The 25,605-nt window shown below is 41.6% G+C and overlaps 2 protein-coding genes across 7 annotated transcripts in view; both read right to left on the bottom strand.

The window, feature by feature from the left end:
* KIAA1958 (KIAA1958 ortholog) overlaps positions 1 to 9,690 on the bottom strand; it is a 161,646-nt gene extending 151,956 nt beyond the window's left edge. For 3 of the 4 annotated variants that reach the window (XR_012038488.1, XR_012038489.1, XM_072842367.1), the window contains exon 1: positions 9,578 to 9,643. The gene's annotated coding sequence lies outside the window, so the exon portion shown is untranslated. Of the gene's footprint in view, positions 1 to 9,577 lie in introns of all 4 variants that reach the window. The other variant, XM_072842368.1, reaches the window with a different exon arrangement.
* A 14,311-nt stretch (positions 9,691 to 24,001) lies between these two features.
* HSDL2 (hydroxysteroid dehydrogenase like 2) overlaps positions 24,002 to 25,605 on the bottom strand; it is a 61,805-nt gene continuing 60,201 nt past the window's right edge. For all 3 annotated transcript variants that reach the window (XR_012038485.1, XM_072842363.1, XM_072842364.1), the window contains one exon: positions 24,002 to 24,757. Coding sequence is in view for 2 of the 3 variants with exons in the window: in XM_072842363.1 (XP_072698464.1) it covers positions 24,645 to 24,757 (113 nt within the window). In the remaining variant the exon portion in view is untranslated. The remainder of the gene's footprint in view (positions 24,758 to 25,605) is intronic.

Here is a 25,605-nt window from a genome sequence, read left to right as displayed (position 1 = left end):
GGAAGGAAGGAAGGAAGGAAGGAAGAAAAAGAAAGAAAGAAAGAAAGAAAGAAAGAAAGAAAGAAAGAAAGAAAGAAAGAAAGAAAGAAAGAAAGAAAGAAAGAAAGAAAGAAATGCACGTACCTAAGATGGCACAATCAGCTGAGCGACCAATTCTTGGTTTTAGCTCAGGTCATGATCTCAGGGCCATGAGACTGAACTCCCAGTTAGGCTCCATGGTCAGCTCAGAGTCTGCCTGAGATTCTCTCTCCTTGTCCCTCTGCCCCTCCTACTTGTGCTTGCTTTCTCCTGCTCTCTAAAATAAATAAATCTTAAAATATATATGTATATTTATATATAACATACTATCAAAAAAAAAGGAGAAATAATAAGTGAACAACTTGTTGATATTTCACAATTTCACAAACTGGACACATATATGTAACCAGCAACCAGATCAAGGAACAGAGCATTATCAGCACCCCAGAAGCCTCTACTTTCTCCTTCTAGTCACTATTTCCTCAAGGTTCTGGCTTCTAACAGAAATTACTGATTTTGCCTGCTTGGAGATTTTATATACATGGAGGCACACAGTTCAAACTCATGCACCTGGCTTCTTTAGCTCCACATTGGTCTGTGAGATTCATATATACTATTGCATGTAGTTACAGATTGTTTATTCTCATTGCTCCACAGTATTCCACTGTATGAATATAGAACAATTTATCCATTCTGATTCAGTTTCCTACTGTTGTGTAACAACCCTAAAATTTTGTTACTTAAAATAATTGCTCATTTCTCACAATTCTGTGGGTTATCTGCCCAGTTTTTCTCCTGGCTTTACCTGGACTTGTTTATGTGGCTACTTTTGGCTGCAGGATCAAGTGAGCTTGGAGGTCAAAATGGTCTTACCTACCTGGCAATAAGTGTTGATCATTAGCTGGGGTGCCTCAATTTTTTTCCACCTGACCTCTCCTACTTGAGTTCTTTCTGTTACTGTCTCAAGGCAGTATTTCTCTCCAATGTGTATGCATTTATCAAGCCTCTTATCTGCTGCATCACACCTGCCTAATGTCCTACTGCCCCAAGTAAGGTACATGGTGAAAATCAGAATCATTGAACAAAGAGACAACACAAGGGCACAGACACCATGAGATGTCATTTACTTGAGGCCATCCATGTAACATCTATTACATATTATACTGATGGTCATTTGGGCAGACTTCAGTTTTGGGGCTATTATAAGCAGTACTATGAACATTCTAGTACATTTATTTTGGTAAGCACGTATCTTTGAGTGGAATTACTGGGCCATAAAATATGCATATGCATAGCTTTAGTAAATACTGCCAAACAGCTTTCCAAATTACTTGTATTCATTTATTTTTTTTAATATTTTATTTATCTGTTTGTTTGTTTGAGAAAGGGAGAGCAAGCAGGGAGAGGGAAGAAACAGACAGGGAGAGTGAAGGAATCTCAAACAGACTCTGCACTGAGTGCCAAGCCCAATGCAGGGCTCAATCTCACAACCCTGAGATCATGACCTGAGCCCAAACCATGAATTGGATGCTCAACCAAGTCACCCAAATGCCCCTCCATTTATATTTCTTTCTCCATTTGCACTTCCAATAGCAGTGCTTGAGAACTCCAGTTACTCTACATTCTCACCAACACCTGATATTTTTCATCTTTTTCATTTAGCCCTTCTAGTGGGTATGTAATGGTATCTCACTCTAATTTTAATTGAGTGGCAATATTTTTAATATTTCACACAAGCAACAAACGAAAAAATTTCAAACCAAGAAACTAAAAAAACTACCTTGATCTACTTCCACCTCCATCACAGAAACCTTCTCCTAAAGTATAGGTAAATCCTTCTAATTTAGGGACACCTGGGTGGCTCAGTGGTTGAGCATCTGCCTCCAGCTCAGGGTGTGGTCCTGGAGTCCCAGGAACAAGTCCTACATCAGGCTCCCCTCGAGGAGCCTGCTTCTCCCTCTGCCTACGTTTCTGCCTCTCTCTCTGTGTCTTTCATGATTAAATAAATAAAATATTTTTAAGAATCCATCTAATTTAAACATGAACAAGAGTAAAGAATGCCATCTAATCCTATGTGAGGTACTGTGAGAAAAAGATGGAAAAGAACCAAATAAGGTACCAATAGTCAATGAAGGCACATCAAAAATATGGCCATAAAGTAGATGAGAACAGTAGCACAATATTTTAATATTAAAAGAAATTAAGGGGGGGATCCCTGGATGGCTCAGCAGTTTAGCGCCTGCCTTCGGCCCAGGGCGTAGTCCTGGAGTCCCGGGATCAAATCCCACATCAGGCTCCCTGCATGGAGCCTGCTTCTCTCTCCCCACCCCCCCCTCTCTTTCTCTGTGTGTGTGTGTGTCTCATGAATAAATAACATCTTGTAAAAAAAAAAAAAGAAATTAAGAAAATGAGAGAGCTGTAAAATAAAAGTATACATCAAAAACAGAAAAGCAAAAAAAAAAAAAAAGAGAGAGAGAGAGAGACAATAGCCATACAACAAGAACTTTTACAAAGAGAAATGATAGAATTCAGGACAGACTAGGAAAGAAAAAAAAATTCAGAAAGGAAGACAAAACTGGACTTAATAGATACCATAGAAACTGCTTGATAAAGGATAAAAAGGAAAAAAATAGAAAAATAAAAGAAATATTAAAAAAGATAAAAATAATTTGAAGAAAGGTATAGATATAAAAGGCAAAGAAGATCCAACACACATGCAACAGGAGACCCTCAAGAAAATGAAAGCACTAAAACAGATTAAATACTAAAACCTTTCATTGATGAAAATATTTATGAAAAAATATTTAAGCCAACATTATAAAATCCACCTTGTATTATCTGGAAAAATTAATAGAAAATAGTCGATACATGCTCTAGGAAAATTACTAGGCTTTAAAGATGAAGAAAAAAGCCCTTTGGGCGTCTAAGAGAAAGATGGAGTCACTTTAAAAAAAGAACATCATAGTGGTATTAGACTCTGATGACAACACTTTTTATCAGAATACAATAGAGTAGGACTCAGCAAACTATGCCTTGTGCACCAAATCCAGCCCACTGTCTGGTTCTGTAAATCAAGTTTTACTAAGCACAGTCATGCTTGTTCATTTACATACTCTACATGGCTGCTTTGGACTGAAGTGGCACAGTTACATAATTGTGACAGTGACCCATGTTCCACAAAGCCTAAAATAATTACCATTTGGCCTTTCACAGAAAAGGTCTGCCAAACCCTACAACAGAGTAACATATTTAAGAGATCTGAAGAAAGAAAATGTGAGCCAAGTACTTAAATTCAGCAACACTGGCCTCCAAGTATAAAACCACAGATAAACAGTTTTAAGCATGAAAGACAGGATACATTATTCACATGAGCCATTTATGAGGATTCAAAAGAGCTTCAGAGTATCAAAAGGATTATTACAGAAGCCTTAGCACAAGGACTTGTGTTGTGCTTTGAGTAAATTCAACTACAGAACGAAGACCAATGATAGGCGTAGGTGACAGACAGTATGTGATTTGTATGGAGGCGAACAGAACTGAGAAATCTTAGGAAGTAGGAATAAAGTAGTGTAGGGCCTTCATTGTATCACACATATGGGATGAAGTATGTATGTATGTATAAAAGACAAGGAGTGGAGGAAAAGGTTTTTTCAGGGACACCTGGGTGGCTCAGTTGGTTGAACATCCAACTCCTGATTTCCACTGGGGTCATGATCTCAGGGACCTGGGATGGAGTCCCACTTCAGGCTCTGCACTTAGAAGCCAAATCGTTTTCCCTCCAAATTCATACACTTAGGTTCTAATACCCAGTACTTCAAAATGAGACAATACTTGGAGACAGGGCCTTTAAAGAGGTAATTAAGGTAAAACAAGATGTTTTGGGTGAGTTCTAAGGCTATGGATAGATATGTTATAAGAAGAGATTAGGACACAGACAGGCACAGAGTGAAAATATCTGAAGAAGACTGAAATCGAAAGTCAAGAAGAGAGGCCTTAGAAGAACCCAACTCTGCCAACATCCTGAACTGGGACTTCTAGGCTCCAGACTGTGAGAAAATTTTGTTGTTTAAGCTACCCAGTCTGTCATACTTTGTTATGACGGCCCTTGTTAACTATACAGGCTGGGGAGAGGAAGTTGTTCTGGCTGAGACAGAGTTCACAAACACTGTTAATTCTGCCCCAGAAGTATAAAGTCTCAGAAAAGTAGAGCTTTTGATATGTGGTGGTTATGCTTTAAATTATGTAATGATTTAAAAATTTTAAATAGGGGTGCCTGGCTGGCTCAGTCAGGAGAGCACATGACTCTTGATCTCAGGGTCGTAAATCAGGGTCGTGAGTACAAGCCCCATGTTGGGCATGGAGCCTTTAAAAAAAAAAAAAAAAAGGCAAAATTTAAAAAAAAAATTAAGAGTAAATATTTACAAGAGAAAACTGAAGGGGCACAATATTTGCAACTTGAAAAGGCCAGAAAAGTTTAAAATAGTGTCAGTTTTGAGAAAAACCAAGAAGAAAACCTAAACAAGATATATTCCATTCCTAATTTTTAGTAAAATTAACTAAAAGGGTAAATAAATAATCCAAAAACAATCCTGCTAAGCAAGGGAAAGTAATGGAAGCAACTCTGGATAATCTTTAGAATTCAAATTAACTTTTTTTTTTTTTAAGTAAGCTCTATGCGCAGCATGTGGCTCCAGCTCATGACCCTGAGAGCAAGAGCCACACGTTCTACCAACTAACCCAGCCAGCTGCCCCTCAAATTAACCTAAATTTTTTTTTAGGGACACCTGAGTGGCTCAGTTGGCTGAGCGTCCAACTCTTGATTTCCACGGGGGTCATGATCTCAGGGACCTGGGATGGAGTCCCACCTCAGGCTCTGCACTCAGGAGACGGTCCACCTGAAGATTCTCTCCCTCTGCCCTTCTGCCTGCACACACGATCTCTCTCTCTCCATGATCTCTCTCTGAAATAGATAAATCTTTCTTTAAAAATTTAACAGAATTCCTGATGATCAACAAACAAAAACATTTTCATGCATCAAATGAAAAAATATTTTCAATCGGAATTAATGGAATTCTGGTTCACTGTAAATTTTTTAACAAACTGGTAATAATTACTAGCAATTGCACATATATTATTTCTTGTCGTGCACCTAGAGCTATAGAGGCCATAGATTTCCAGAGGAGAGTCAGATGGAGGGGAAAGCTATTCTCCAATTTGTTGCTATGTAAGAGAGACTTGCTCCCTGGTGCTGAGCAGGCCAAAAGTCAGGCAGATCGGAGAGAAAATAGCTAGAGTACAAATGCATCATTTTACAATAAGACTTTTAATGTTTTTAAAAGTTGCTTAAATATTTTAATGTCTTTTTAAAGCTTTTAAAAGTTGTTTCTTTTTTTTACCACTTTTTTTTTTAAGTAGGCTCCAATCCCAGCACAGAGCCCAACACAGGGCCCAGACCCACGACCCTCAGATCAAGCCGAGACAAAATCAAGAGTCCAACTCTCAACCGACAGAGCCACCCAAGCACCCCTAAAAGCTGTGTTTCACATGAAGTTGCACAATTTATCTTTAGCAACGTATATGATGTTACTTTTCTTTCAATACAGAAGATCCAGTTACTGACATCCTAGACAACATCTCTTTGCTTTCTATATTAAAGTGTGATGAAGTGTTCTGAAACACATCTTCTTTGTCACTAGAACCATTGGTATTACCAATATGGAATAGTAAAAAAGCTCTCCAACTACTTAAGACTTTACAAAACACGCTTGAATATTGCTGCATAATTTGTCTTTCCCCAGAAAAGCATATTAAACTGTGTTGACATTGGATACAAAATAAAATTCAAAAATTCGCATCTCGAGTACTTTTGGTTTCTTGACCTTTATTTGAATTTGAGACTAAGCTTTACCAAACAACAGAATTTACACTGTAACTAGCCAACCACAGTCCTCATTATGGAATCTATGCAGTACATCTGTTACCTAGGAAACAGACCAGAGCACAGGCAGAGTGCAATTTCTGTAGAGCAAAAGAATTCTCCAATCATGCTGGTAAATAAAGTCCATAAATCAACTAATCAGAAGCAAAGTCAAGAAGCATCACAGAAGAGTTAAGCTCCATGGAAACTTTTTTAAAGGAAAAAAAGAAACCTGTGGGGCTTCTTCGGGCAACTATGTAGATCTCTTAAGTAAATATTATGAGCAGGTTTCTTTACAAACACAAACTGTCAGAAAATAAACTGTTCAAAATAAATGGCTTCTCTCCAATCTACAGCTTCTCTATTTTTGACAGTATTTAAGAGGAAAAGCTTCTTCAGAGCCAGCCTCGTACATCTGGTAGTAGAATATTAATCCAAGAATGAATGCCACATTTTCCAAGAGCAGCGTGAGTTTATGCTGCTCTTAAACAATGCAGGATGATAAAGGCTGGAAGAGAGGTCACTGTCCACACTTCTCACAGTCCCATCTGCTTCCACAGCAGACTATAAAAAAAACATGAAAAAGAAGGATTTGAAACTCACCAATCTATTACAAAGAATAAAATTGTTACTTTTCAGCTTTCCATTTGGTTATGACTAATAATACTAGTCCTCTGAGGGTTCCAGGTTAACCTAAAGTGGCCATTTTGAGTTTCCTTTAATGGTACCACATTGATAACAAGCAGGAAAAGTCTGCGGATTTTCAAGTCTATCAAACGTAACTGGACAGCTTAGTGTTGTTTAAAAAAAAAGAAACCAGCAAATGTCAGTTTATATTGCTCATCTATACTCAAAATCCAACTCTACTAATTCGGAATTTCTGGAAGTAACATTTGTCATATCAAAAGTATCAGAAAAAAGTCTCAACCATGAAGAGTGAAAAATAATTTATACCCCTTCCTAACCACCAACATACAAGAAGAGAAATCAGCTGAAAATATGTAAGGTTCTCTGGACTGCTTCGGGCTACACAAAAAAATACTGTTTATTATACAAAAACAAAAAAATGAATACCCATATATCACAGCCAAAAACAAAAACAAACTAGGTGTTACCTCTTAGCCTGCCCATGGGAAGACACTACACTGCCAATCCCAGAAAACTGTTAGGCATAACTACAAGTTGCCAAGCAATTCTCAACACAGACCACACTCTCTTAATATTTAATTTACACCGTGACTCTGTTAAACCTCATCCCTCTGACTGACAGATAAATACATAAACAATTCAAGTTATTAACTTATCTTTTTAAAAATTCCTAAGCACTGGGCAGCCCCGGTGGCCCAGCGGTTTAGCGCTGCCTTCAGCCCGGGGTGTGATCCTGGGGACTCGGCATCGAGTCCCACGTTGGGCTCCCGGCATGGAGCCTGCTTCTCCTTCTGCCTGTGTCTCTGCCTCTCTCGCTGTCTTTCATAAATAAATAAAATCTTTAAAAAAAAAATTCCTAAGAACTGATAAAGAGTGTGTGTAATCAAATAGCTGGAACTCCGGGAGTGTGTTCTGACTCCATCCCACCATTCCTAATAAAGCCTGAACAAATTTCAATACCTATGCTCTTTGGGCCGTCCTTACCAGAAAAGAAAGTGGAATCTTGCACAAGGGCCTACTAGTGCCTTGCACTGAACCCTATATGCCCTCTACATTCATTCAGCTAATCTAGAAAGGAAGTCAAAACAAGAATAAAATTTGATCAGTTCAAAGGGACTGGTAAGATTGTTAGATTAGATGTAGCATCTTCTAAGTTTTAAGTGTATAAAAATGTACAGCCCAGATACTTACAACGTTGGGCATGCAATAATAATAATAATCTGTTAATGTAACTAGGGCAAACATCTAGGCTAATTTTTTTCTTCTGGAAAAAAAATGACTTTTCGGCACACTGAAGCTGTCTCCGCTTCATCATGACAAAAATCATTTTGCCTAATCAAAACTGTATTAACATTGTACATTGCTTTCTGATGAATTTCTGTATCCTACTTGATGAAGATTTAAATAAATTCTTTTCCACCACAATGTTTTTCAGATGTTTAAGAAAGCTTCTGGTTTCTACATACAACTCCACATATACGACCTGAGTGCACCCAAAACTATTTTTTCAGTCTCCTTGATAACCATCAGATTTAAATTTGTCCATATGGATTCTCACACGGCAGGAAAGAGAAAAAAAAAAAAAAAGGTCTCCAGAAGTGAGCCCTAGACTGAGATTCATACAAAGATATAAATTCGTGCCTGCACTAAAAATGTGAATCTGTAAAATCAAGTTTCTGGGTGCTCATTCAACTTCATTTACAATTTGGATACCTACGAATACACATCAGCTCTTCACAAGAAGCTCAACCAGATGAATAATATAAGTCGGAAATATCACCTACGCTACTTTGCAAAAAAACTATTTCCACCATGTACGACCCAATCGTGGGGTTTTAGAGAGAGAGAGAGGGAATAGACACACAGAATAAAAGGAAAGCACACTCACGGGGGCGGGGGGGGGGGGAGAGAAAAAAAAAATCAGTTCTAACATTTATGTTCTCCTCCCTGTGCTGTGGAAGACCTCAGGCTCTAAACCAGCAAAAGATAAAGGTTTTAGCCTGCACGGGAGGCTGGATATTTACTGCATTTGCATTTAACCTCCACCGTGGAGGCTGTCAGCCAGCACCTGACTCGCTTGGTAACTGTTTACCTAACAGGTAGGAGACTGTCTTGCTAATCCTAAGGAGTCTGGGAAATAACAAAACTTTATCATCAAACTTTAAAATATGTGCATATACATATATATACATATATGCAAAAAGAAAACCAAAAGGTAAAAATCCCAGCCATGTTCATCTTCGATTTGCCTGTAAGTCCCTGCCTAACCTTAGAAGGAGGAGGAGGAGGAGGAGGAGGAGAGGCAGCACCTGAACACCGACTCGGCCCGCGAGCGCGGCTGGGGCCGGGGGCCGGGGGGCCGGGGGGCCGGGGGCCGGGGGCCAAGCTGCTCGCAGCCCGGTCGGGTCGCGGGGCCCGGGAACCCGCGCGCGTGGGCCGCGGCCTCGGCGGGGGGGTGCGGGGGGCGCGGGGGCCTCCCGGGGACGCCGCCTCCGTTGGAGACAATAAATAAGGGGCCGGAGCGCCGCTCGCCCCTGCACGGCCGCGCCTCCCGCCGGCGGAACAAGTCGGGCAGAGCCCCGAGCCGCCTCCCGCCTCCCGCCTCCCGCCTCCCTCCCCGCCAGCGCCTCAACACTTGGAAACTACGAGGGCCGACGGCTCCTTCCCCTTCCCGCCCTCCTGCCCCCTCCGGACAGACCCGGGGCGGGCGCGGGGGGGCCGGACCACGCAGCGCGGCGGCGGGGGATGCTGCGCGGCGGGGGCCCCGCTCGGAGCTCGGAGCCCGGGTCCCCCCCGCGCCCCGCGCCCCGCGCCCCCGCCGCTGCCCTCACGGGCTCCCGGCCTCCCCCCCCCGCCAGGAGACAAAAGAGGGTTCAGCCGGGTCAGCGCTCGGCGCCGTGGACCCCAGCGCGGCCGCCCCCCACACAAAGGGGCTCCCGGCCCAGGGCGCAGCGTCGGCGCGCTCGTCCCCGCCCCGCGCGGGCTCTCACCCACCTGCAGGTGTCTGTGCGTCTGTCCATAGGAACGCGGGCGGCGGCGGGGGGGGGGCCGGGGGGCCCGGGCTGGACGGGGCGGGACCGAGGGGAGGGAGGGAAGGCGGCCGGAGGCCCGGGGCGCGCAGGCAGGGAGCGCGGGGAGGGCGCCGGGCGGGCGGCGGGCGGGGGCGGGGGCGGGGGCGCGGGCCGGGGCGCCAGCCTGGCTCTGCGACCGGCGCGCGCCGCTCCGTGCGCCCCGGGCTCCGCGCGCCCGGCTCGGAGCTCGGAGCGCGGAGCGCGGCGGGCGGGGGGCGGGGCGCGGGCGGGGCGGGGCCGGCGGGCGGGCGGGGCGGGGGCTCGGACCCGGGCTCCAGCCGGCACCGGAAGCGCGCCGCGGGCCGCGAGACCCACAGGAAGTGTGTAACGACACCGCCGCGGAGCGCTCCGAGCTCGCGGCCGCCGCTGCCCGCGGACGTGCGCCCCGACCTTCCCGGCGGCGCCGGCGCGCACGGGCTCGCCCTCCGCGCCCAGGCAGGTGCGGCCGGCGCCGCGTGCGGGGGGGGGGGGGGGGGTGGGCGCCCCGGCCGGAGACCCCACGCCCCCCCCCCCCCCCCCGCCCCGAGCCCCGGGGAGCGTCCCCCAGGCGCCAGGTGCAGCCCCGGCCGGTGACCCCGAGCACCGCCCCCCCGAGCCCCGGGGAGCGTCCCCCAGGCGCCAGGTGCAGCCCCGGCCGGTGACCCTACGCGCCCCCCAGCCCCGGGGAGCGTCCCCCAGGCGCCAGCTGCAGCCCCGGCTGGTGACCCCACGCCCCCCCCCCCCCCGAGCCCCGGGGAGCGTCCCCCAGGCGCCAGCTGCAGCCCCGGCCGGACCTTGCGCCGCCCGCTGTAGCACCTGTCCTAAGGCACCGAGCGCCGGCACCTCTACATCCAGGTTCGGGAACACCTCCTGCTCGCGGGCAACCCAGTCACCGCTGCCCAGTGGAAGTTCCCAGTCCAACTACCGCACTCGCGTCCATCCCATGGCGGGGGGGGGGGGGGGGGGGCATGACACCTAAAACACACGAGGACCACCGAGGCAGGCACTGATTCCCCGCCCCCCTACGCACCTCGGGACCACAGGGGCAAGGCTGGCGCCCCCCACCTTTATTTCACGTAGCAAACGCAGCACTTACTGTATGTGAGCGTCTCTAGGTGCTTAGGGACTATGCAGCTGCTTAATCCTAAGAACTCTATGCAGTGGGTGTTAGCACTGCCCGATTATGGATGAGGAAACTGAAGCGGAGAGGAGTTAAGACACCTGCCCAGGATCACAGAGTAGCTGGAGGAACCCGGATTCGTCCCAGGCAGTTTGGCGCCAGATTCCATGCTCTTAACTTCCTTTCTATTCAGTAATAGGTAGCTCCAAAATAATAATAATAATGGCAAGTAAATAATATGTAAAGCACATCTGATTAGCCATACGTGGTGCTCACAGCCTGGCCTCACCCCACTGTGACCAGGGAACCTCAGCCCCTCTTGCCCTTGGGGTATATCAGGAGAGAGAAGAATAAGAAAAAGAGACTACTGACTTCTGAACAAAAAAAGGATTGAAAATGAGTGGGAAATATCAGAGAGGGAGACAACATGAGAGACTCCTAACTCTGGGAAACGAACAAGGGGTGGTGGAAGGGAAGGTGGGCGGGGGGAGGGGTGACTGGGTGAAGGGCACTGAGGGGGGCACTTGATGGGGTAAGCACTGGGTGTTATGCTATATGTTGGCAAATTGAACTCTAATAAAAAAATAAAAAAAGGATTCTTAACACCTTGCTCTGTCAACACTCCTGGTCTAGGCTAAATTAAAAAAAAACAACTATGTAAACATTTTTGACAAAATAATTATTGTCCAAAAAAAAGTTAATTGCCATATATTTCAAATATATAATCCTGTGGAGAAAAGTGGAACCCTCAGCAAGTTGGTGGAAATGTAAATGGTGCAGCTGCCATAGAAAACAGCATGGGGGGGGGGTCTTCAAAAATAATAAGATTATGATTCAGAAATCCCACTTCTGGGTATATATCTAGCAATTGAAGCAGGAATTTGAAGAGATATCTGCACACCCATGTTCACTGCAGCATATTCACAATGGCCAAGAGGTGGAAGCTGCCCAAATGTCCATAGATGTGATGGAGAACAGGGGGCTAGCTGAGGTCAAAACACATTGACAAGCCCCTGAAACAGGCAGAAGGACCTTCCTGGACGGACTCAGCTGCCTCGAGGGTCATACTTTGCTCAGGACAAAAGGCAATCTTAGCCTGACCCCCAGGATCCTGTGAGTCTACTTTAACATATAAAAAATTCCTTTAGAAATTTCCTTTATCTCTAACCCCCAAGACACGTGTGGGCGATCATCCCCCAAGCACGTGGCCCACGGATACACATCTGAGGGGCTCATGACTCAGGCTTTATTAGACGGTAGGAAGTGACCTTTTCCCAACAATATCAAGCCCCTCAAGGTCCTGGAAACCTTGCTTCCAGAATCCCTTAGAGAGCAGCTCCCCAAACCCCTCCGTAACCAGCCTCCTGTCACAGGCTCGGGGCAGCAGCTCTCCCTGCCCAGGGGTCCTGGCCCTGGGCTTTTAATAAAACCACCGTTTTGCACCAAAGATGCCTCAAGAATTCCTTCCTGGTCATCGGCTCCAGACCTCACCCCACCAAACCTCACCTGTGTTCCAAAACTTCATCAGATGGGTGAATGGATAAACAAAACATGGCATATACACATAAGAGAATATTATTCACACTTAAATTTCTTTCTTAAAGAAATCTTATCATATGCTACAACATGGATGAATCTTGAGGACATTCTGCTGAGTAAAGCAAACCAGTCACAAAAGGAATACTGTATGATTCCACTTACATGAAATACCTAGAGTTGTCAAAATCATGGAAACAAAGTATTATGGTGGTTGCCAGGAATGGAGGAAGGGAATATGGGGAGTTGCTCCATGAGTATAGAATTCTAGTTCTGCACAATGAAAAAGTTCTAGAGATCTGTCACACAACAGTGTAAATACAGTTAATGCCGCTAAACTATATACTTAAAAGTGGTTAAGAGGACAAATTTTATATTGTGCTTTTTCTACAAATAACTTCTTTTAAAGATCTTATTTATTTATTTATTTATTTATTTATTTAAGACACAGAGACAGAGTCAGAGACATGGGCAGAGGGAGAAGCAGGCTCCATGCAGGGAGCCCGACATGGGACTCGATCCTGGGTCTCCAGGATCCCGCCCTGGGCTGAAGGTGATGCTGAACCGCTGAAAATGAAATCCCATTTAAAGGATATATCCATCACGATCAATTTCTTTAATGATGCTGGCTTCCAGCAATGATGGGATACCTTGTTGAATAAACTACCTCTCCCACTAAGAACTAAAACTCTAAAAGTTTTATTTAAAACAATAAAACAACATAGGCTCTTTAAAACTATCGTGGAGCAACCACACCTTGAGAGTCCAAGAGCTCACCACACAGGGAAACACGAAGTGAATCCTACATTTCTTTCTTAGGGCACTGTTGATTTATATCTAAGAGTATAGAAACCGAACACTGAGAAACATCCTAGAATTTTTGACAGTCTGACTGGACTACAGATACAAAATTTGGAGGTCAAGTCTATCAAGACAGCCAGGATTTGAAAGCCCAAGATCGCAGAGAAAAGGTAATCACAGCAAGAGGAGCCATTCTACATGCCATTTATCCTCAAAGCATCTGATAATCCCTAATCTGTACACACAAGGAAACCAACCGCTAAGACAAAAAAAAAAAAAAAAAACAACACTGAGCAGTAACACTTAGCTATCTCATAGAGCTAGAAAGAATTTAAACAGGAAGGACAGTCTCCGTTGAGACCCTTGAGGAACTATATCCAGAGAGAAAAAGCAAATCAGAAATAGCACTAACAATGCCTAAAACAGCCTGAACTGTTTCGATGACTAGGTGGATCAAGGTGATCTTTCCATGTTCTATCTGCCTGCAAGAAAAAAAAGGAAATCTGGTGCACCTGGGTGGCTTAGTCGGTTAAGGGTCTGTCTTCAGCTCACTCAGGTCATGATCTCAGAGTCCTGGGATGGAGCTCATGTCAGGCCCCCTGCTCAGCGGGGAATCTGCTTCTCCTTCTGCCCTTCGCCTTCCCCCTGCTTGTGCTGTCCCTGAAATAAATACAATAAATCTTTAAAAAAAATGAAAAAAAGCAAATCTTCTTTAAAGAGACTTCATAACATTTCATATGCAATGTCTAACATTCTGTCAACAATTACCAATAGGTACACCTGGAGCTCAGTGGTTGAGCATCTGCCTTTGGCTCAGGTCATGATCTGGGATCCTGGGACCGAGTCCTGCATTGGGCTTCCCGCAGGGAGCCTGCTTCTCCCTCTACCTATCTCTGTGTCTCTCATAAATAAATAAATAAAATCTTTAAAAAAAAATACCAATACACCAAGAAAAAACTAACTGCACAAAGCCAAGAAGTAAAAAAGGCTTTAGGAACAGATGCACACATGATCCAGATACTGTAGTTATTATATACAGCCTTTAGAATAATTATGGTTAATTATGTTCAAGAACATCGATGAAAAAATGGAGAATTTCACTAGAGAGCTAGAGTCTTTAAAAAAGAATGAAATAGAGCCATCAAAGGGACACAAATCAGAACCACAGTGATGTCACTACACCCCCACTAAGATGGTTACAATGAAAAAGACAATAACAAGTGTTGGTAAGGATGTGGAGAACTGAAACCCTCACACACTGCTAAGTGATATTGTAAAATGGTGCAGGCACTTTGGAAAACAGGTGGGCATTTCTTCAAAAGGTTAAAGTTCCCATATAACTCAGCAATTCTTTTAGGTATACACCCAAGAGAAATGAAAATATATCCACATGGAGAACTTGTACATGGGTGATCATAACAATATTATTCATAATGACCAAAAAAACCAGAAACATCCCAAATGTTCACCAACCCATGAATGGATAAGTAAAAAGTGGTATATTCATACAATGGAATATTATTCAACCAAAAAAAAAGGAATGAACTACCGCCACATGCTACAACATGGATCAACCTTGAGAACATGTGAAGAAAGTCAGACGCAAAAGACCCTATATTCTATGGTTCCATTTATATGAAATGTCCAGATAGGCAAATCTAGAGACAGAAAGTAGATTAGTGGTTGCCTAGACCTGAGAGGTCTTGGGGAAGATATGGGGTAACTGCTAAAAAATAAAGGGTTTACTCCTGGAGTGATGAAAATTTTTCTAAACTTGATAGTGATGATCGTTTCAAAACTCTGTGAATATATGAAAAACCACTGGATTATACACTTCAAATGGGTGAGTTATATGGTATGTTAACTTATACCTCCAAAAAGCTGTTACGAAGTATGAAAAGAAATTTCAGAACTAGGAAGTGCACTAAAATTCTAAATCCAATAAATAGATAGGTTTAACAGTAGATTGGACACAGGATATATGAAAATTAGTAAACTGCTATAAAACACCTTATCATAGGGGATCCCTGGGTGGCTTAGTGCTTTGGCACCTGCCTTCAGCCCAGGGCATGATCCTGGAGTCACAGGATCGAGTCCCACATCGAGTCCCACATCCAGCTCCCTGCATGGAGCCTGCTTCTCTCCCTCCTCCCTCCCTCTCTCTCTCTCTCTGTTATTCTCATGAATAAATAAAATCTTTTTTAAAAAAACACCTTATCATAATTCAAATTCAGATATAATGCCACTTGATTCTAGCTTCCCCACCCTCAGCCCAGCTTCTATTCTCTAACTGGGGGGAATCAAAGTTCTCTTCTTCTAGAGGGGTAGGGAATGGCTAGGAAGTAATTTGGTGCTTTCTCAGGTAAATACATAGTCAACTGTGTATACTTTTAAGTTTAACATTGTTTTTATGGGTTTTTTTTTGCGATTAAACAATGTTTTGCATTAACCTTACAATAATGAAACCCTCAAGTTATATTATGGCAAAGTTTTATGTTATATTTTACACTTTAAAGTTTTATTAGATTCTTTTTTAAATAAAATTTTTAATTAAGTAATTTATTTTTACTAGATTACTAGTTTATTATGAAAGGCTATATAAGTCAGGAACAGCCAGATGGAAGAGATTGAAGGCATGGGGAAAGGGTGTGGGCTTCCATTCCCTCTCCAGGTGTGCCACTCTCCATGTGTTCATCAGCCCAGAAGCTCCTATAAGGCTCTTTTTAAAGTCTGTCATGTGGGTGCTCCTAGGTGGCTCAGCGGTTGATCATCGGCCTTCAGCTCAGGGCGTGATCCCAGGGTCGTGGGATCGAGTTCTGCATCAGGATCCCGGCAGGGAGCCTGCTTCTCCCTCTGCCTTTGTCTCTGCCCCTCTCTCTGTGTCTCTCATGAATAAATAAAATTTGCTATGTTTTTCAACAAATGATGCTAGAATAATTGAATATCCCTAATTAGAAAAATGAAATTTAGTCTATACCTTGCAACATATACAAAAATTAATTTGATATGTATAATAGGCTAAATGCAAACTATAAAACTTCCAGAGAAGGTTTTCAATCAGGCAAAGATTTAATGATGACACCCAAAGCATGATCCATTTTATTTTATTTTATTTTTTCATTTTAAAAAATTGATAATTTTTTAAAAGATTTTATTCTAAAAAAAAGGATTTTATTCTTTAAAGATTTTAATTTTTTTAAGATTTTATTTATTTATTCATGAGAGACACAGAGAGAGGCAGAGAGAGAGGCAGAGACACAGGCAGAGGGAGAAGCAGGCTCCACGCAGAGAGCCTGACACGGACTCGATTCCGGGTCTCCAGAATCAGGCCCTGGGCCGAGGGCGGCGCTAAACCGCTGAGCCACTCAGCCTACACCCCCCCCCCCTTTTTTTTAAAGAAGGATTTTAAATCTTTAAAAAAATAAAATACAATAGAGATACCACTACATACTTATTAGAATGACTAAAAATTAAAAGACTAAACATTTCAAGTGTTGATAAGAATGTAGAGAAATGAAATCCTATACATTGCTGATGGAATGTAATATAGTACAACCACTTTGGGAAAAAAAAGTTTGAAAATTTCTTAAGTTAAATATACACCTACCATAACACCCATTCCATACCCAAGAGAAAAAAAGGACTTGTTCATGAATGTTCACAGCAGCTTTATTCTAATAGCCAAAAGCTAGAAATAACCTGAATGTCTATAAACAGGTAAATGGATAAAGATATTTAGTATATCCATACAATGAGAAACTGCTGAGTGATAATAAAAAGGAATGCACTAGTGATATATAGAACAACATGAATAAATCTCAAAATAATTATGCAGATTGAAAGATTGAAAGCTAGAATGATGAAGAGTATATACTGTACAAATCCATTTATATAACTGGATTTTTCCAGGAAAATGCAAACGAATCTATAGTAAGGTCAGTAGTTGCTGGGAATGGACTGGAGGATAAGCATAAATAACTACAAAGGGACAGGAGGAAAACTTTTGGATATGTTTATTTTTGGATAATTGGTGATAGATATATTTCTAGTGCAAATAGTAAATACATGGGTAAATTTAAAAGACATTTCTCATTAAAAAAAAATTTTTTTAAAGATTTATTTGACAGAGAGAAAGCCCAAGTAGGCGGAGTGGTGGGCAGAGGGAGAGGGAGAAGCAGATTCCCTGCTGAGCAGGGAGCCCAATGCAGGGATCACGACCTGAGCTGAAAGCAGATGCTTAACTGATGGAGCCACCCAAGCACCCCTCTCATTTTTTAATTTTTAAAAAGATAATTCACTTGTTGAATGGAATTATTAACCAATATGTTGTACAGTTTGTAACATAGGAAATAAAATGTGTAACAAGAATAGTACAAAGAATGGAAATGGGTAAAGGAAATACCTTGTGAGATTCTTGCATTACATGAAGGGCAGAATGAAGTAGCAGGAAGCCAGAATAGAAGAACAAAGAAGAGATGGGGGAAAAGCAAGATGATAATTAATAAGCTTCCAAAACAGAAAGCACCAGGTCAAAAAGTGTTCACTGGTGAATTCTAACAAACATTTAAATGAAGAAACTACACTACTTCTCTCTAGTCCCTTTCTGAAGACAGATACAGAGAAAATATTCCTAATTCAATCTATGAAGCCAGCATTACCCTAATCCAAAACCAGAAAGACATTACAAGAAAATTATAGGCCAGCATCTCTCAAGAACCTACATACAAAAATCCTCAACAAAATATTAGTAGATTGAATCCAACAATGAATAAAAAGAACTATATGCCACAACTGTCATAGCCTGTTCAGGCTGCCATAACAAAATACAGATTTTTTTTTAAAACTTACTTTCTAAAATAAATAAATAAATAAAAAAATAAAAAAATAAAACTTACTTTCTTTTTCTTTCTTTCTTTCTTGCTTTCTTTCTTCCTTTCTTTCTTCATGAGACACAGAGAGAGGCAGAGACATAGGCAGAGGGAGAAGCAGGCTCTTTACAGGGAGCCCGATGCAGGATTCAATCCCTGGGCCCGGAGATCACGCCCTCAGCCGAAGGCAGACGCTCAACCACTGAGCCACCCAGGTATCCCATAAAATACAGATCTTCCTCAACTTACCATGGGGTTGTCGCAATAAACCCATTGTAAATTGAAAATATCATAAATTTAAAGTGCATTCAATACACATAACCTACCAAACACCCTAGCTTAGCCTAGCCTATGTTAAACATGCTCTAGAACACTTATATTAGCCTACAGTTGGGCAAAGTCATCTATCTAACACAAAGCCTATTTTATGAAAATACAGTGTTGAATATTTCATGTAATTGATTGAATACTATACTGAAAGTGAAAACCAGAATGGTTGTGAGGGTACAGACAATGGTTAAGTGTATCAGTTATTTACCCTTATGATCAAGTGGCTGCCTGGGAGCTGTGGCTAACTGCCACGGACCAGCATCATGAGAGAGTATCACACCACATCTCACTGGCCTAGGAAAACATTAAAATCCAAATTTCAAAGTGTGGTTTCTGATTAACGTGTAGTGCTTTCACACCATCATAAAGCTGAAAAATTGTGTCGAACCATCATTAAATCAGGTACCCTCTGTACCAGAGATTGGGTAGCCTGTAAACAATAAACTTTATTTCCCATAGCCCTGGAAGCTAGTAAGTCCAAGATCAAGGCACAGATAGAGTCAGTGTACGGTAAGGGCTTGATTTCTGGTCCATAGATGGCACCGTGTCACTCTGTCCTCACTTTGTAGAAGGGTCTGGCTAGCTCTCTGGGGTCTATTTTATAATGGCATGAATCCCAATCATGAGGCCCTCACCCTTAGGATCTAATCACCTCCCAAAGGCCCTGCTTCCTAATACTATCATTTTGGGGGCTAGGATTTCTACATATGAAATGTAGAGGGAGGAGGCATGAACATTCATATAACAACAACCCCATGGGATTTATTTCATGTATGCAAGGCTGGTTCAATATTCAAAAATAATTAATGTAACCTACCACGTCAAGAGACTAAAGATCATATTAATAGACGTGGAAAAAGCGTTTCACAGACTCTTAACACCGGCTCATGATAAAATCTCTCAGTAAATAAGGAATAGAGAGAATTTCCTCAACTTAAGGAGGAATATCTATAAAAACCCTACAGCTAATGGTGAGAAACTAGATACTTTCTCACTAAGATCATGAACAAGGCAAGGATGTCCCCTCTCATTAATGCTTTTCACAATCATACTGGAAGTCCTAGCTAATGCAGTAACACCACAAAAGGTAATAAAAGGTATGGAGATTATGAAGGAAGAAATAAAACTATGTTCATAGATGACATAATTGTCTGTGTAGAAAATCTGAAAAAAAATTTGACAAAAAAAAACCCTCTTGGGAACTAATAAATGATTATAGAAAGGTCGTAGGATATAAGGCTAATATATAAAAGTCAATCACTTTCCAAATACCAGTAATGAAGAACTAAAATTTGAAATTTAAAACACACACACACACACACACACACACACACACAAGAAAAACCACAGCACCCCCCAAAATACTGAGGTACAACTCCTAACAAAATCTAACAAGATCTGTATGAGAAAACCTACAAAACTCTAATGAAAGATCCTAGAACAACTTAATAAATGAAAAGATAGTTCATATTCATTGATAAGAAGACTCAATATTGTCAAGACCTCAGTTTATCCTAAACTAATATATGGATTCAATGCAATGCCAATCAAAATCCCAGTAAATTATTTTCTGGTTATCAACAAATTAATTCTAAGGGTTTTTTTTTTTAATTGAGAAATACTTGTACTTTTTTTTTGTTTTTTTATTTTTCATTTAAGTAAGCTCTACATCCACTATAGGGCTTGAACTCACAACTCTAAGATCAAGAGTCACAAGTTCCACCATCTGAGCCAGCCAGGTGACCCTGATTCTAAAGCTTATAGGGAGAGGTGAAAGACCCAGAATAGCCAACTCAATATTGAAGAAGAACAAAGTTGGAGGACTGACACTACCTGACTCCCAAGACTTACTATACAGCATAGTAACCAAGCAGTGTGGTACTGGTGAAGGAATAAACAAATAGATCAGTAGAACAGAATAGAGAGCCCAGAAATAGTCCCACGTATAGTCAACCAATCTTTTTTTTTTAATTTTTTTAAAATTTATTTATTTATGATAGTCACAGAGAGAGAGAGAAGCAGGCTCCATGCACCAGGAGCCCGATGTGGGATTTGATCCCGGATCTCCAGGATCGCGCCCTGGGCCAAAGGCAGGCACCAAACCACTGCGCCACCCAGAGATCCCTACTCAACTGATCTTTGACAAAGAAGACACTTTTTTCAACAAATGGTGCTGGGACTGGATATCCACATGCAAAAACAAAAACAAAGAATCTAAATAGTTTATTCCTTCCACAAAAATTAACTCAAAATGGATCACAGATCTAAATATAAAAATGCAAAACTATAAAACTCCTAGAAAATAACAGGAGAAAACCTAGATGCCCTCGGGTATGGTAACAACTTTTTTTTTTTTTAAGATTTATTTATTAGCAATGACTTTTTAGATACAACACCAAAAGCACAGTCTATGAAAGAAATGATTGACAAGCTAGACTTCATCAAAATGAAAAATTTGGGGTGCCTGGGCTGGCTTAGTTGGAAGACTATGCGATTCTTGATCTCAGTCAAGGTCGAGTTCGAGCCCCACACTGGGTGTAGCGATTACTTAAAAAGACTTAAGAAAATGAAAACATTCTGCTCTGCAAAAGGCGATGTCAAAAGAATAAGAAAACAAGTCACAGACTGGGAAGAAAATATTTGCAAAAGACAAATGATAAAGGACTATTTTCCAAAATACACAAAGTAATTTTAAATTGCAACAATAAGAAAATAACTATTTAAAAATGGACCAAAGACCTAACAGACACCTTACTAAAGAAGATATAGAGGCAAGTAAGCGTGTGAAAAGATATTCAACATTGCAAACTAAAAAGAGATACCACTACACACCTGTTAAAATGGCCAAAATCCACACCACCGACAATACCAAATACTGAAGAGGATGTAGAAAATCAGGAACACTAATTCATTGCTGGGGGAAATGCAAAATTTATTTATTTGACGGAGAGAGAGCACAAGCTGGGGGGTGCATAGAGGGAGAAGCAGAAGCAGACTCCCCACTGAGCAGGGAACATATGAGGCCTGAGCCTAGGACCCCTGGGGTCACGACCCAAGCTGAAGGCAGATCCTTAACCATCTGAGCCACCCAGGTGCCCCTGGAAGTTTCTTAGAAAACTAAACTTACTACCATATATTTTCCTTTGCACGATTTGCCACTTTAGAAACTCAAAGTCCTTTTCTTTTGTATTCTCTAAAAATATATTGTTCTTTTGTTAAGATGTTATATAACTCAAGTTCTAACCGCTCCTTTGAGATATTCAGACCTGAATACCCTATATTTGTGACGCACATGTTAGTAAACTTCTATTTCTTCTTTGCTTGTTAAGCTATCTTTTGCTAATCTAATTTACAGGACCCCAGCTGGAAGCTTGATTGGTAGAGGGAAAAAGAACTTTTTTCCTTCTACTTAAGAGGCTTATGTAAAAGGTACTATATAAGAGGATTTGTTGAAATATAGAATTACTAGCAACAAACCATCTTAAAAATGTCTAAATAACTTCAATCACTAAAAAGACCAAGGGCTTTGATTTCTCTCCATAACCATTTAATTTCAGAGTTAGGGCTCAATTTGCTGCTGAACAACACACAAAATAGCCTTTCAAAACTTCTGGCAAGTTCTACAACTCCAGTGCAGTGCAGTTAGTTAATGAGCAAGATCCATGGAAAGGGAACACGTGAATTCATTAAGGCATCTGGGAGGTGTTGCAAAAGGCTTCAGGAATCAAGGTGTGGCTACCTTTGACAGAACACTCCAAACTGGTGCTTCCTAGTAATATTGAGCGCAAAGGGGCTGTGGATGACCTATTCCAACTCCCTCAATTACAGATGGGAAAACTAGCCCTGTGAAAATATTTTTTCCCAATATCGCAAGGCCTCTTAGTAAGCAAGTTCATGTTTTATTTTTTTTTGTTTTTTTTTTATTCATGAGGCACAAAGAGAGGCAGAGACACAGAGGGAGATGTGGGCTCCCTGCAGAGAACCTGATGCAGGACTTGATCCCAGGACCCCAGAATCAAGACCTGAGCCAAAGGCAGACACTCAACCCTTGAGCCACCCAGGTGCCCCAGCAAGTTCGTTTTAGTTACTAGAACCCTTAATTCCTATCTCGTAATAGTTTATTTTCCCAAAGCTTTGAGACCATTTGGAGAATGCAGAGAAAAGAGAGAAGCCCTGGGGATCCCTGGGTGGCTCAGCAGTTTACCACCTGCCCTCGGCCCAGGGCATAATCCCTGGGTCCTGGGTTCAAGTTCTGCATCGACTCCTGGCATGGAGCCTGCTTCTCTGCCTGTGTCTCTCTCATGAATAAATAAAATCTTAAAGAGAGAGAGAGAGCTTTAATAAACTTCAGTAGAAAACAAGCCTGCTGGCAACACCTGACCAGGATCTTCACAGAGCTAGAAGTGACTGGCAGCTGCAAAGGGAGTTGTAAGGCTGCCACACCAAAAGCAATCCATCTGGGCTTCTTGGATGGAGAGGTAACGTCTTTATGGGTTCTATTCAAGGCTAACATCCTGGGAGGTTTTTGTTGGATAGGGATTTTATTAATTTTGGCCTTGGGCTAGTCTTTTCCCATTCTCTGATCCTGTTTCATTTGTAAAACAGACATTAAATGGTTCTAATATTATGATTCTAGGAAATGTCAGAATTAAGTGCAGTAATATTAGAGAATGGAAGATGAGAAGTAAAGGAATTACAATGAGCAAGTTTTTTTTAAGACTTTATTCATGAGAGACACAGAGAGAAAGGCAGACACAGGCAGAGGGAGAAGCAGGCTCCATGCAGGGATCCCGATGTAGGACTTGATCCCAGGACCCTGGGATTGGCTCAACCACTGAGCCACCCAGGTGTCCCGTGAGCAAGTATTTTTAACATTAAAATGAAAGGAAATGACTTTTTTAAAACTTTAGCGAAAGAAGACAGACAAACCATTGCATGAGTTTGCTGCGGCTGCCAAAACAAAATACCATACAGATTGAGTGGCTAAACCAACAGAAATCTTCCAGTTCTGGAGAAGAGGAGTCTTGGTAGATTTGGTTTCTTCTGAGGCCTCTCTCCTTGCTTTCCAGATGGACTGCCTCCTCACTGCTTCTCACATGGTCATTCCTTTGTGTGTGTATCCCTTGTGTTTTATCTCCAAATTTCCTCCTTAGAAGGATCCCAGTCAGACTGGATTAGAGCACACCCTAAAAGCCTCATTCTAACTTAACCACTTCTTTCAAGGCCTTATCTCTAAATAAGGAAAGTCGGGGGGGGGGCGGTGTTAGGATTTCATCAAATGAGTTTGGGAGGTGTACAATTCAGTGGTTAACAACCATCTATTCTGATGTTCTTTAAAAAAAAAAAAAAGATTTTATTTATTTGAGAGAGAGGCAGAGATATAGGCAGAGGGAGAAGAAGGATCCATGCAGGGAGCCTGACATGGGACTCGTTCTTAGGAATCCAGGATCATGCCCTGGGCCTGAAGCAGGCGCTAAATCGCTGAGCCACCCAGGGATTCCCCTGATGTTCTCTTTTTTAAACACTGTGACCAGGCAGCCCGCGTGGCTCAGCGGTTTAGCGCCCCCTTCTGTCCAGGCGGCGATCCTGGAGACCTGGGATGGAGTCCCACGCGGGGCTCCCTGCATGGAGCCTGCTTCTCCCTCTCCCTGTCTCTCATGAGTAAATAAATAAAATCTTTAAAAATAAAAAATAAACACTGTGACCAAGTGCATACTTCTGGGGAGAAATTATTTTATTTTAGGATATTTTTACACACTTTAACATGACAATACATACTGTAATTAGCTGAATTACATTAATAACATTTTTACTATAGGTAACATACTTGTAAAGCTCGTTAGAATGAAAAAGTTTTTGTTTCATTAGTCTTCACAAACAGTATTTATTAAGTCGTTTATGTGATTGACAATGCATTGTAGAAGATCTTTTTTTAAAACTATATAAAACTCTAAAATACCATTTAAGATTTCACTAGCATATAATCCCAAACAGAAAAATTAAAACTGGTTAACCTCCTTTTATATGCGAAGTGTTGAAAAGAGCTAATTTTACTGCTTGAACCTGATAAATTGCTCATCATACCTTTCCCACAATGAATGAAATCTATGCTCAGAGAGCAAAACTCGCAAAATACGATAGGCAGACTGTCTTAGAATTCCACTTAATGAAGCTTATGTTTGATTAATTAGCTGTTTTAATTACAATTTCAAGTCTTACAGATACAAAAATTGTATTTTTTCCCAGAACAAACATGCATATCCTTACGAGAGGAAAGAAAACAAACAGATTTTAACTGTTGAGTACTTTTATTTTTTTAGCTTAGTGATCGACATTTTTTTTTTTTTCTTTTTCCTTCACAGCTTGGCATTCATCTGATTCATTAGCTTCTCCAATTTGATTGCTAGGGCCATGTTTCCTTTAATCTTCAATTTTCCTGACATGAATGCCATTGTTGGTTTTAGTTTTCCTAAAATGAGAAAATGAGGGAAGGAGAAGCATCCATTAATGTCCTTTCGGAAATACCACTTCAAGAAGATACATTATAAAAAGAACTTCCTTGAGTTTTATAAACCTCTGAAGCACACAAATTTCTATTCCATTTTTTTATCAGTAACTTGGGAATCCCAATTCCTAGACTTAGATGTTAACAATATCTTATAATACTAGATAATGTAAAAACGACAATCAGCAAAAGATTATACCAGAAAGCTGAAGATGGGACATTCATATACTAGTTATAGCACATTAAAGGATACATGGGAAAAAAAATAAAGGATACATGGCCCTCGGATGAATTATAGTAAACAAATACTATCTTAGTTAATTTTTTCAATCAGTTATAGTTCATTAAACTTCTAACATTTCAGGTTTAGATTAAAAAAAATCAAAAGGTGTAAATGCATATAATATTCTTAAGAAATTATCATTTTTTTTTCTTTAATTTATTTATTCATGATAGTCACACAGAGAGAGAGAGAGAGGCAGAGACACAGGCAGAGGGAGAAGCAGGCTCCATGCACAGGGAGCCCGATGTGGGATTCGATCCCGGGTCTCCAGGATCGCGCCCTGGGCCAAAGGCAGGCGCCAAACCGCTGCGCCACCCAGGGATCCCCCAAGAAATTATCATTAAAAACATAGTGTGAAATGGTGCAGCCACTCTGGAAAACTGTGTGGAGGTTCCTCAAAGAGTTAAAAAACATAGTGTATGGACAAAAGTATGTGTTAGCAGCATTTTAACCACAGAAAAGCCAGGATATAAAATATGAGTATTAAAACAGAATTGCAGTTAATAAAACATAAAAGAAGCTCCATGGA

This window comes from Canis lupus, chromosome 10, assembly GCF_048164855.1.
Source record: "Canis lupus baileyi chromosome 10, mCanLup2.hap1, whole genome shotgun sequence".
NCBI classification, from domain to species: domain Eukaryota; kingdom Metazoa; phylum Chordata; class Mammalia; order Carnivora; family Canidae; genus Canis; species Canis lupus.
Note: the sequence above shows the minus strand (reverse complement) of the source record. Positions and strands in the feature narration are given on the sequence as shown.